This window comes from Pleurodeles waltl, chromosome 3_1 (genome assembly GCF_031143425.1).
Source record: "Pleurodeles waltl isolate 20211129_DDA chromosome 3_1, aPleWal1.hap1.20221129, whole genome shotgun sequence".
Taxonomy (NCBI): Eukaryota; Metazoa; Chordata; class Amphibia; order Caudata; family Salamandridae; genus Pleurodeles; species Pleurodeles waltl.
The window spans coordinates 1867772036-1867784977 of NC_090440.1; the positions used below are offsets into that span (position 1 = coordinate 1867772036).

The 12942-nt window shown below is 42.4% G+C and overlaps 1 protein-coding gene across 1 annotated transcript; it reads right to left on the reverse strand.

Moving 5' to 3' along the window:
• Positions 1-5320: 5320 nt before the first annotated feature.
• On the reverse strand, positions 5321-11534 carry LOC138285685 (gamma-crystallin M2-like). Its single transcript, XM_069225950.1, has 3 exons — positions 11467-11534; positions 9229-9471; positions 5321-5746 (listed from the first exon to the last, which is right to left on the reverse strand). Exons 1-3 carry the CDS (start codon positions 11473-11475, stop codon positions 5471-5473), a joined length of 528 nt encoding a protein of 175 aa, XP_069082051.1. The 5' UTR covers positions 11476-11534; the 3' UTR covers positions 5321-5470.
• Between the last annotated feature and the right edge of the window lie 1408 nt (positions 11535-12942).

The window sequence follows — 12942 nt, forward strand, 5'->3', positions numbered from 1 at the left end:
CCATCCTTGACCATGGACAGACTACTGCTGTCATCCCCCTCGACCTCTCTGACACTTTAGACACCATTTCCCACCACACATTTATCACGACAATACACACAGTGAGAATACAAAGGCCAGCACTCAAATGAATAGCTTCCTTCCTCTTGGAAGAATATGAAAAGTCAGGCTCTTGCCATTAATATCAGAACCCAAGGACCTCATCTGCAGAGTCCCATAGGGATAATCACTCAGCCCTACCCTTTTGAAGATATACATGACTCCTCTGACAAACACCACCAGATCCCATGGAATCAACATCATCACCTATACCAATTACACGCAGCTAATTTTTTCCCTCTCAGTTGACACTGTCACCACCAAGACAAACTTCAAACAATGCATGACCAGCATGGCTAATTGGATGATATATACTGCACCAAGCTCAAAAGTGACAAAACTGAAGTGCTGATCTTCAGGAATAAGAGCTCACCAGGGGACTCTACCTGGTAGCCCGCAAATCTTGGACCCACCCCAACTGATCACGCTGGGAACTTAGGCCTCATCCTGGACACCAACCTCACCATGAAGTCCCAGGTCAATGCTGTCACCTCCTCGTGCTTCCACATCCTCTGCATGTTACGTAAGATCTTCAAGTGGCTCCCACTGGACACCAAATTTATTTTGACACAGGCCCTAATCACAAGCTGCAAGGACTGTGGCAATGAACTCTACACCAGCATTCCAACCGATCTCCTTCAGGCTTCAAACTATCCAAAACACCACTGCCAGACTCGTCCTCAACCTCCCGCACCGAATCCACACTACACCACTCCTTCAAGAGCTCCACTGGCTCCCCATCCAGAAGTGCTGCCAGTTCAAACTTCTCACACACACCTTCAAATCACTACACAACACAGGACCTGCATACCTCAATCACTGGCTTCACTTCCCCAACCCACCACACAATTTCACTCAGCATCACTCTCACTCGCACACACACCTCGCATCCACAGAAGCAGAACGGGAGGTCAATCATTCTCCTATCAAGCCTCCAAATCCTGGAACGACCTCCCCAACACTGAATGCAATTTGCTCCCTCAATTCCTTTAAGCAGTTTGGTGTGCCAGGAGTGGAAACTTTGATGCATACAATAAGTCCAGGATTCCCAAATGACCCCTGCTCTCCATACATAATTTCTGCTAACACCAGTGCTTTGAATGCCCCTCTAGCAAATCTATTTGTATATGTCCCTTACTGATACATACACCCCACCAGTTTGGAAACACCCTAAGGATTATCCCCTTACTAAAGAAACCTTCTACTGGACCCTCATTCTTTCTAACTACCAGTCCATTTCACTCCTTAACTATCTGTTTAAAGTCCTGGAAAAATATATTAATGTCCAATTGACATCCTATCTTTTCAGATCACCCTCAGTACGGCTTCAGGCCTTGTCAAAGCACCGAAACTTCCATGTTGACAGCCACTGACAATGTCAGATGCAGCTTAAATTAGGGCAGACTGATGATCCCCATTTTGGTAGTCTTCTTTGCTGCATCACTGATGCAGGCCCACTAGTTGCATTTAATTCACATGCCCTGGGTACATGTATTACCACTTTATTAGGGACTTGCAATTAAATGAAATACACAAATAGGGGATGAGCCAATGTTACCATATTTTAAGGAGAGGGCAATTGCACAATGCACAATTTACCACTGTTAACCGGTGCTAGAGTCCTAAAATGGGATGAGTAAAATATGGAGGATGGCTAAAGGTTTGGGGGAAGATCACTCTAAGGCTGACAGGTTTCAAAATGTGGCTCTGATACTGTAGCTCATGCTGATGACTCAGCTTATTATTAACATCTCAGAGAACTTTGAACAGACAAGATGCAGGTTTTCTAGACTGCATGCGTAAGATTGCTATCTGGGTGAAAGACAAGGGTCTGAGGCTTAATGGTGATAAAACACAGGTCATTATTTTTGGTAAGGCAAACATCATTTGAGCCCCAGATTGGTGGCAAGTGAGCTTGGCTTCTCTCCTTCGCCCGCTAACACCACTAGGGACATGGGGATTATCTCCAACATGTCCCTTTCCTTGAAAGATCAAGTTTTCATGGTCTGTGGTTCCTGCCACGGGATTCTGCATATGTTGCACAAAACGTTTCATGGGTTGCTGTGGGCTTTTGAAAAACTGTTGTCCAAGCACTAATAACAAGTCAGTTTGATTAAGGTAATGCTCCTTGTGTAGGCATTGCTGAATCCCTATTAAAAAGACTTCTAACCATTCAGAGTGCTGATGCCCTTTTGGTGCTCAACTTGTTGATTCCCTCTCACCTGGCCGGACCCTCAATTCTCTACACTGGTTACCGGTGTGTAAGCGATCCACATTTAAACTCTTATGATACTTCTGCAGACCTATTCATGCTGCAGGTTCTTTTTACCTTCATAACAGTTTATCTTGTCATTGATGAATCCTAAACTCTTCCACTTTGGCTCATACACCCATGTCATTTTTCTAAACCAGATGGCTGTTTCTTTTAACATATTGTGGTCCACCACTGGAACACCCTTCTTCTGGATTTATGTTCCGCAACTAACTACCTCAAGTTTAGGAAATTGCTCAAAATTTGGCTTTTTAAAGTTTTCCTTTCTATTCTAGTCTCTGATTTATATAAATTGTCTAACATAACATACCATAGTCAGATGAGTCAACTATCAGTGATGCATTCAAAGGAAGTTTTTGCAGAGTTGTATGGACAATTTTGTTGAGTGCCACACAGAAGTGAAGGAAATGAGAACAAAGTAAAAGAGGTGGGACATGATACAAAGTAGGAGGGATTGGAGGGAGTGATCTCAGATGAGTGTGTGTAACAGAATAATAAATAGAGGGTTCTTAATAGACTGTCACTGGAGAGTTACGATGTGTTTAGATTCAAGGAAGAAAAGGAAATAAATTGTGCAGAAATCAGAGGGTTTGGTGGGCTTTGTTGTGTTTTTTTTAGTAGGAGAAGGGTTATGGGTGTGCTAATGCACTGAAAGAGAGTGACAGATAGAACTGAATGATGGGTGATGCAGGCAAGCTCATCATTGAGAGTGATTTTCTGATTTGTGGACAAAGGGAATTTCAGAGAGAGATGAAGGATTGGGTGCAAAGAGTTTGGAGTGGTGCTCAGTAAGGGTAAAGGCGAAGAGAAAGAGTCAGGCTGAAATGGAAACAGAGGGAGGGAATGAGGGAGATGGGCAATATCTTGAAGAGAACTCAGTTTGGTCTAGATGAGTGTGGATTTAGAATACAAATGAGATAAATAGCTGCTGAGATGAAGATGGTAATGAGCATGTGTTGTGTAAGTAAGGAAGAGGCTTAAGAATGGGTGACATAGGGGGTCATTACGACCCTGGCGGGCAGAGACCGCCATGGGTAATGTGGCATCCGTACCGCCAACAGGCTGGCGATACGGAGACCCGTATTACGCAGTCGCACCGCCGGGGCCGGCGGTTTCCCGCTGTTTTAGCCCCGGCGGTGATAAACCGCCAGGGCAGCGCTGCCATGGGGATTATGACTCCCCTACCGCCAGCCTGTTTCTGGCGGTTTGCACCGCTAGGAAGAGGCTGGCGGTAAGGGGAGTCCTGGGGCCCCGGGGGCCCCTGCACTGCCCATGCCACTGGCATGGGCAGTGCAGGGGCCCCCTAACAGGGCCCGTGCAGCTTTTCACTGTCTGCATAGCAGACAGTGAAAAGCGCGACGGGTGCTACTGCACCCGTCGCACGGCCGCAACACCGCCGGCTCCATTAGGAGCCGGCTCCTATGTTGCGGCCGCATCCCCGCTGGGCCGGCGGCCGTAAACTAGGTTTGCGCCCGCCGGCCCAGCGGGGATGGGGTAATGGGGTCCGCAGGAGTGCGGCCACATTGGAGGCCGCACGGCGGTTACCGCTTGGCGGGCGGCTTGTAAAGACCCCCATAGTGTGTTGTAGTAAGAATGATTTGCCTAGTCTAGTGCTATTATGAGGGAAGTTGGGGTAAGTTATTCGGAGAGTGTGCTTCCTTGATTTTGCAAGGTTTGTACACATAGTTGGGGGTTAGAAGGTTGCACGTAGTCAGGCAGATGTTGAATCTGAGACATAATTACATATAGGATATGTAAGGTACTGAATGAATGGGCTCATTAAAGAAGACAGGCATTGGAGCTGGTTGGTGTGGATCAGTCTTGATGAATCTGAGAAACTATGGGAGAAATGTTAATTTGCATCTGGTTGCTGATGTACAAGTGAGGAAGTGGGGGTATGAGGGTAGGATCTGATGGTCAAAATATGAGGACACAAACTGATTAGTGAATGGGAGATGAAGAGTGTGCAATAGAGTTGAGATATGTGTTTTACATAAATGCGTGATTGCTGGGCCAGCAATAAGTTCAGCTTGTTTGGCTTCTTGCTGATAGATGCTAGTATTAAATAATTAAATAATAATAATAAAAACATAACTAAAATAATTATAATAGTACTATAAAAGGTTATGTGAGGCTACAGAACTGGAACTGTACATGGTGACGGATTGAGTAACAGAAACATGGAAGTTTTGGGCTGCATGTACTGGCATTCCATTCCATTTGGACGTGGCTTGGTAAACTTTTTGATAGATTGAGAACTCTTGGGCACAGTGCCTATAGGATCAGGAACTGGTCTATGGGCTGGGAGCTAAGCATAAATATAAGTATTATGGACCTAGAAGTGAGGGCCCATGAATATTGTCAGGGTTTTCAGGGGTTTCATGGAGGTGTAGGATTGGGGTGCAATGGCCGATGGCCAGGGTCTGAGAGATCAGGAGGATTCAGGAACAAATGCTGGGGGTTAATAGCTTTAGAAGGGCAGGCAAGGGATAAAAGTTTGGGGACAGTAAGGGCCAACAGAATTATCTGTGGGTTCAAGGCATGGGCTGTGTCAGGCTTATGGGCTCTGGGCTAAGCTGTTCAGGGATGTGGATAAGGAACATAGACATCACTGACAAGGGTCCTTACGAGGGTGCTGAGGGACTAGGGGAATATGAGATCAGGTTTGAAGCAATGACTTTGCTGCTGATTTAGATTTTAAAATCTGTCAGTAGCCTTTTCCTTTTGGAGTAGAATGTTTGGAGCCCATCCCCATAACATCACACCATGTAAACAGGTGATCATGTAAAGTATATTGTTCATGTACTTGATTACTGTCAAAGAAAGAAGTCAATTTTAAGTTGTATTAAAGACATTTAGAACTTGTTTTAAATATGAAATGAGGTAAATAACAGGAAATGTATTTATAGGAAAACTTTTGTTTATTGTGCTTCTGCAATAGGTTGTCGAATTTAATAGCAGACCATGAGATACATAGAATGAAATATTATAATTAATATTCATAATTATTCTACCCATTATTTAGGAATGCTGACAACTCATTTTACAACATTTAATTATGTTGCATACACAATTTCCCTTTGTGTCAACTGTACAGCTTTAGTAGTTGTCCCTGAGACGCCTGATAGAACCAACTCTTGGGCTTGAGGCACTCCAGTCGCTGTACCTCCGATACTCTCCAGGTTTTAAGTAGTACTGACGTCCTCTATAGTTAGGCTCCTCGTAGAAGACCCAGTGCCCATCTTGTACGTTACAGGAGTATATGTCATTGTAACGGAATTGCTCATAAACATGTGGACAGTCTTCAGAGAACTCCATCATCTGGCCTCCAAAGTTCTCACGTTCATAAAGCCTTATTCTGAAGTCGCCACGGTGCTATGATTAGGGAAAATGGAAAAGAAAAAATGATAGCTAGATATCAGATGCCAGTATTCAGATGAGCTTTGCCATTTTGAATTGTATTCAATACTTTCCACTGAATTCACTCACTTATAGCAAGTGGATAACTTTACAGGTTCACAGAATGGACAAAAATGAAAAAGACAACTACAACATAGAGAAAAGTTACTCGAATGCAAAAGGAGAGAAGTAAAATGAATGTGATACATTTGGACATACAGTACTACCTATAGTATGAGAACGTTTTCATGTCTTCTGTCATTGATGTTTTTATGACAGTCTGTGAAGTATTGCAGGGCTACAAGGTCTATGTAGAATGAGTTTCTCAAGTCTCAGATATCTCTTTCAGGGGCGAACTGACATGAATCATCTGCCCTTATTGGCTGACTCCTAGGGGTACAGAAGATTCTGAAAGGTCAACCACCTAGATAGACCTCGAGTTTCAGAAACACTGTTACATCATGGTGTGAGGCTAAGAGTGTGATGAAGATTTGGAGGTTTGCCATTTGTGGGTTCCTGATCACTAGGATGCGTAACTGGTTTACTCTTTTTTAATTTTCAGTCCTTTAGGAAGAGGAATGTTGTAGAGTATAGATGTCATTGGTTGGACTAGACCAGGTGTCTCCAACCAGTCATGCGCTACCGTAGCTCCCAGCCACCTTCAGAGTAGCTCACAGCCTTAAGTTTGATTTTAAGAAAGCACAGGGTCACATTTTCCTTTTAAAGTTAGAGGGAGGGTGTGTTTATTTTACATTATTATCATCAGGCTGCAGATAGCAAGGCCTGATAATGAGCACAGCTCAGTCAGATTTATGACACAAACTAGGGCTGTTGTCTACTCAGTATTGGAGCATGAGAACAAAGTGATGTGTCTGAATGCTTTAAAATGGGCAACATTTAAATAAAAAATTACCCTAATAATTAGGTTTCCATTTCAAAGTGTTGCATATTCAAACAGCAGGCCTCTTGCTCCCAGTGGCGAGATGACCCTGTGCCATTTGAATAACTGATAAAATACAGTCATTTTTATAAATGGGAGAAAATTAAAGTGCAGAAAAATGTTCCATGTTATGAACATTTTCGCAGAACAGTTTTCGTCACTTTAAATGTTTCCCATTTAAAAAATAATTATATGTTTATGTAATACATGTAATGGTGCCACATATGGCGAAAGGCATGTTCTGTGTCACAAATCCATATGACACAGGCTCTCAGTCACCCACACACATACTTCACATTCATATGCATACATCTTCATACATCCCCAAAGACCACCTTCTTACTGACACACATGGCAGCCCTGTCATATTGCCTCTAGTCAAAGTATTCTGTTTAAAGCATAGTATCTGGCTCCATGGACAGTAGGCTTAAAGTAAATGAAACTGGACATAGGGGGGTCTGGTAACAATAATTCAGTTGTTTAGCCTTTGGTAGCTCACAAAGATATTTTATGATCAAAAGCAGCGCTCATTACAGAAAAGGTTGGAGACCAAAAAGAGCAGTTGAGAAGCCAACTGACTGGGCCTCTAGACTCTTACTCCCTGTCTCAATACCTTCCCAAACCCAAGGTTTCACTCTAACTAAAAAAAGGTTAGACTACAAACCATCTGATCACATTAGAAGGCAAGGCATCTCAGATGACTCAAAACATGATGTAGAATGCAGTAATGAATGGAGTGGTGGATCAATCATAGTGAAGACAGTTAACCCACCACCTTTGGCACCTTTGGCACCTTGGCTAAGTGCTTTTTACTGGCAGTGAATGTGTGGGTTTGTGAGCTGACCAATGTTAGATTGTGGAATACGATACCACTGAGTCTATTTGGGTTGCAAGGTTTGTGTTAGGGGATAGTTTACTGGACACATTTTTACCAAGGAAAGATTTACTGGTGTGGAGAGCTGTTCACAAACTAAAAACTCCTAGTTGCATGACACCATATATGTATGCATCTTGTGGTATTTGCAAAGAGGAAAACTAACTGGGAAGCAATGAGGCGATAAACTGGGACAAGAGCCCAGGGATTTGTTGCAAGATCATTTACAAGCAGCAGGTAGCAGGTGGGTTTGTATTGTGAAGATGAAGCTCTCCCTGAAAACCATCATCTTTGACAGTCTGTCTAATAGCTATGGTTCCTACTAATGCTGGCGATGGCAACTGTAGCTGCTGGAGCTCACAACTGTTTAGGGTAGGAATAATGGCTATAAGAAAGGTGTCCATTCCTAACATATCCAAAGGCCCTCACCTCCACTTTCAAGATCTTATTTGGCATTGCCATTACCGTTTACATCCATGCATCCAAGATCTGGAACAACATCCCAGTATCCTTCAGGATTGCCCCAATATTGCTCCGTTTTAGGAACAAGTTGAAGAAACTCCCCGAAATAAAACTATATCACAATGCATTAACCATTCAAAACCCAGCTTCCTTTTATCCTACTCATTGATTTTATGCTTTTCTTTAATCATGTTTAGTGCTCTACTACCTTTTGGCTATGTTCACGCTATAGTAATTCTATAAACATACATAATTACATATGGCACTGCTGCTTCTGTGGTAATCTCCCATCCCTACTTCTGGTGGCCAGCTAATAGGTTGTGCAGCTCCTGGGCTGCCACAGCAGAGCTGAAAAACAGGTAAAGCAAATTCTCTCACTCTCTTAGGCCCGTATTTATACTTTTTTTAGCACCGCATTTGCGCCGCTTTTTGACGCAAAACGGCGCAAACCTACAAAATACAATGGCATTTCGCAAGTTTGCGCCGTTTTTGCGTCAAAAAACTACGCAAATGCGGCGCAAAAAAAGTAAAAATACAGGTGTTAATGTCTCTCTCTCTCATCAGCAACTTCAGCTTTGCCCAACTAGATCTTGGCCTTCAAGGATTGCTGGGCTATGCGTCTTCCAGACAGTAAGATGAAAGTACAAGTAAAGGACCTCCTTCTTCAAAATCTGGCAAACATGACATGGCATTGGCACGGTGGCATAGCCATGGAATTTATTTTTTATGCCAAATGCAATTTATGTTATGACTATGGCACACCCTTGTTAGCGATGTGATACCTTCTTTAATAACACGAAACCCGTCATTATTTGGTCATTACCTGCCACAATAGCCTGATTATTTTACTTCTGATTAAACATAATTAGACCTCCTTCTTTTGAACAAAAATCTTTCGACAACAAATCTCAGTTCCAGGCAAAATTATTATTTAGATATGATTTAATTTACAGCAACAATAGTGCTTCAACATAGTAAGAGGTACATTTTTACAAGAAATATGCTGTGTTCCCCCAAGAGAAAACAACTACTCTTCTTAAGTGAATGGATGTTTTTTTTTTCATTTGAAGGAAATCATGGAGACCGCTGCAGAAAGAGCATTTCAAAAATAACTTTCCATCCTACGAAACCCGGGGCCAATGATCTTCTCCAAAGAGTGTGGACAAATGAAGGCAAACGTACCTGTGGAATCGAGCGGCAGGATCTAATGGAATCATTGTACCCCATCCAGTGCTGGAAGTCAGGATACTCCCCCCTTCGCAAGAAGTACTGGTGCCCCCTGTAGTTAGGCAGCTCATACAACATCCAGTTACCATTTTCCACACGGATGGAGTTGCAGCGACTGAAGTGGGGGTTCAGCTCTGGACAGTCGGAGCTGCACTCATAGGAACGACCCTGGAAGTTCCTGTCCTCGTAGAAGATGATCTGTAACGAAGATTAATAAATTGCAAACGGTTTAGTGATAACATGTAGGAGATTGATGTTCATGACGATGTCAAGGAACATAAATTACCACCTTGAAAGTTTGTCACTTCCCCACAATGGACTGCTTTTCAAATGGGGCATGTTAAGGTTTATAAAGCAGTGTGCTGGATATAAAATTACAGACTGGAACAAACTGGCAGTCCTCCACTGCAGGAAAACGTGTATAAAAACAATAAATACACCATTTATCTTATGAGGGTTACACAATGAAGGTATGTTTAAGTATTGGCATAAGAAAACTACCTGGCAAAATTGAAATCAGTACACCTGGCACAGTCTGATTTTAGTTAGGGTCCCATTTCGGATGAGGCCCTCTCTTCGGCCCCAGCAAGCAGAGGCCCACTTACCATGTTCACTGATCTTCTGCTGCTTGGCATGTAGCTCTTTGCTTTAAGTGAATTCACCAATGCAGCAGGAGCACTTTCAGCACTGCTTAATGCTGAGCCGGCTGCCACCTGTGGACCACTTGACATTCTTCTAAACATACCCTAGTGATGTCTCTGATGCGCTGAGATTTCTTACCATAAGGGACATTTTTCTCTTTTCCTGCTCGGGACCTTGATACCTTGCCTGGTCGAATTTAGCAGGAACATTCGATGTGAACTTGAATCAATAGAACGGGGCATTCACCACTGTGACAGGTGGCCCCGTGGTGGATGCACTACTTATTCAAGGGTTTATTAGAGCAGAGCTAGCTAGGGCTCCACCATACAAAACCCAGCTCTTCCTCTGCGTCTAAATAGGGTGCAGGGGCCCTACCAATATTTGTCAGTCTGACTCCACCAAATCCTAAAATACCGTTTTAATGTGAGGTGGTGCTAATATGGCATGAGAATATTTAATTTACCGGGGACCTACTTAGGACGCTGAATAATTTCTAAAATTAGTTTATTGTTAAATGTCATGAATTTTCCTTAAATTTGTTTGAAATTGTGCAAAATGCGTTTTGCCAAAAATGAGCTGCTAAGTGTGGTGTCTATTTTATTTCCATTTTCAGCAGCATTTCTTGCGCAGTTTAATTTTTATGCAAATACAATTAAAGCATATTTTTGGTTCAAAGATAAGCCAGATCTCATATGTTTCCTAATTTCAGAGGCTCTTATTTTTTATTTTTTAGGAAATGCAGCTCTCTAAAAAACCACATTAATGTCTTCCAGGTTCTCCCTTGTAGGTACCAGTTATACTGTGTAGTGAGAGTGATGGCGAAAGTTCCTATTTTCGTTTTTGGAATTTGTTCTTCATATGTTGCCTTGCTTGTAAGGGACCCTACAAACTTTGATTCAAAACGAACTACTGTCGATAACGTTTGCTTTTAATTTACAGAAACAATGTGTGTTTGACGGAGAGAAGGGACCGCTGTATTTGGAAAAGGGGTTCTTGTTCGCCCAAAAGGAATGTAAAAACGGGTGCGTTCACGTAACCATAGAAACTAGCAGTCAGCTGCGTGCAAGTGAAAATGATTAAATTGCTTTGCATTACTGTTTTTTTTCCTCACACATTCTGCCAAACCTCAAGACAAAGGGCCCACATTTTATAACGCAATATTCTTTTGCTTGTGAATAAATCCATTAAAAAGTGCAAATTCACGTATTGTAAATCACAAAGCTGAATTTGCACTTACAAATGACTGTTTGCTCAAGGTGGAAGTAGCTTTGTGAAAGGGACCATTTTCAGACTTGCCTTTTCTCCTCTTGATTTCACTGCAGCAAAAACAGGTGATACTAACATCAGAGAACAAAATACCCACCTTGAGAAGTATGTATTTAATTTTGAAAGTATATTTTTAGTTTTTGATCCCATAAATAAAGTTATTTACTCAATTACTGTTGAGTTCAAGCAACCTGACGAGACTGCTACATATAGAATCTGCCCGAGACATATTTTTTACATTTTAGTACATTTATTGAGAGGAGTTTCCAGTGTCGGTTCTCTTACCTTGCCCATCTTGGTTTCCGATAGCCGTGAGTACTCGGTGGTGTAGCAAGGCTGGCTGGAGGGTCTTTTATACTGCATGCGTGTATCAGAGTGCGGCATCTGCACACATACAATCAATTGGGAAAGCGCACATTTCTGTCGAGTAAGGGAATGTATAGTTCTTTGCCTACCGCCGATTGTGGCCGAGAGATTTCTCTTTACTATACGAGCATTGTTAGCTTTGACTTTGTGAAAACACGTACTGCTAGCATTGTAAAAATTGCAGTTCTGGAAGTCACACTAACTAAGTCAACTCAACATCTCTTGGGTAAAATAAATATTCTATTTTTTTAATAAATTGGTTCTGTCTTCTCTACTCTGAGAGAAATGTAGACATTGGGGCACTAGGGAAGTGATTCAAGTGATGTAACTGTGAAGGTGATTTTAAGCTTATTTCTATTTGCTAAATAAGGGTAATGTGGTGTAAAACTAAATTGCTGTAACTCAGTCCCTATCTAGGTTGACCTCAACAGAGACAGAATTAGAATCAGAATACAGCCCCATCAAGGGATGTGGCCTACCTACTTATAATTTTTTCTTAATTAGAAATTAGTTTAGTAGCATGTTGTTGGGTTTGTCGGGGATTAGGGTGGAAAGAGTTTTAATATTTAAATTATTTTTTATTTATAGATTTTTACATTTAATTTATTTATGTAAATAAATGAATTGTTATTCTAAATGTTAGAAATGGGGTCTTTGGTTGACAGTCAGGTTACCCCCTGTTCAAGCAAGGACCCTCACTCTAGTCGGGGTAAAAGAGAATCACCCTCAGCTAACCCCTGCTTACCCCCTGGTAGCTTGGCAGAGCAGTAGGCTTAACTTCAGAGTGCTAGGTGTAAAGTATTTGTACCAACACACACAGTAACTTAATGAAAACACTACAAAATGACACAACACCAGTTTAGAAAAATAGGAAGTATTTATCTAAACAAAACAAGACCAAAATGACAAACATCCGACATAAACAAGTCAAGTTATGATTTTTTAAAGATTAAACTCAAAAATAGTGCTTAGAAACACAAAATGCTTTGATGAGGTGTTAACACGGTGTCGTGATGAAGTCGTTCCCAACAAACCGACACCAGCGGCACCGGACACAGAGTCGCATAGACCCCCCAAGTACAGTACTTTTGGTGAAGAGTGAAAACAAGTCGATGTGCGAAGTCGGGGATTGCGGTGTCTGTGTGAAACTTTGAATCCACACGCTTCGAGCAGCGTCGGTCACGACGTGGTGCGGCGACTTCCACGGAGTCGTGGACTTCAGCGGGGCTGCAGCGGTGTCGGGCCTGCTAAGGTCGTCGCGTTCCAGCGAAGATCACAGAGTCGGTTGCAGGCGGTGGCACTGGATTCAGCAGCAGCGTCGGTCCGAAGTCGTCCGAAGCCGATTTCCTTGGAATTCCATCAGCTTTCCTTTCAAGGGCCCAGGGACTGGATAGG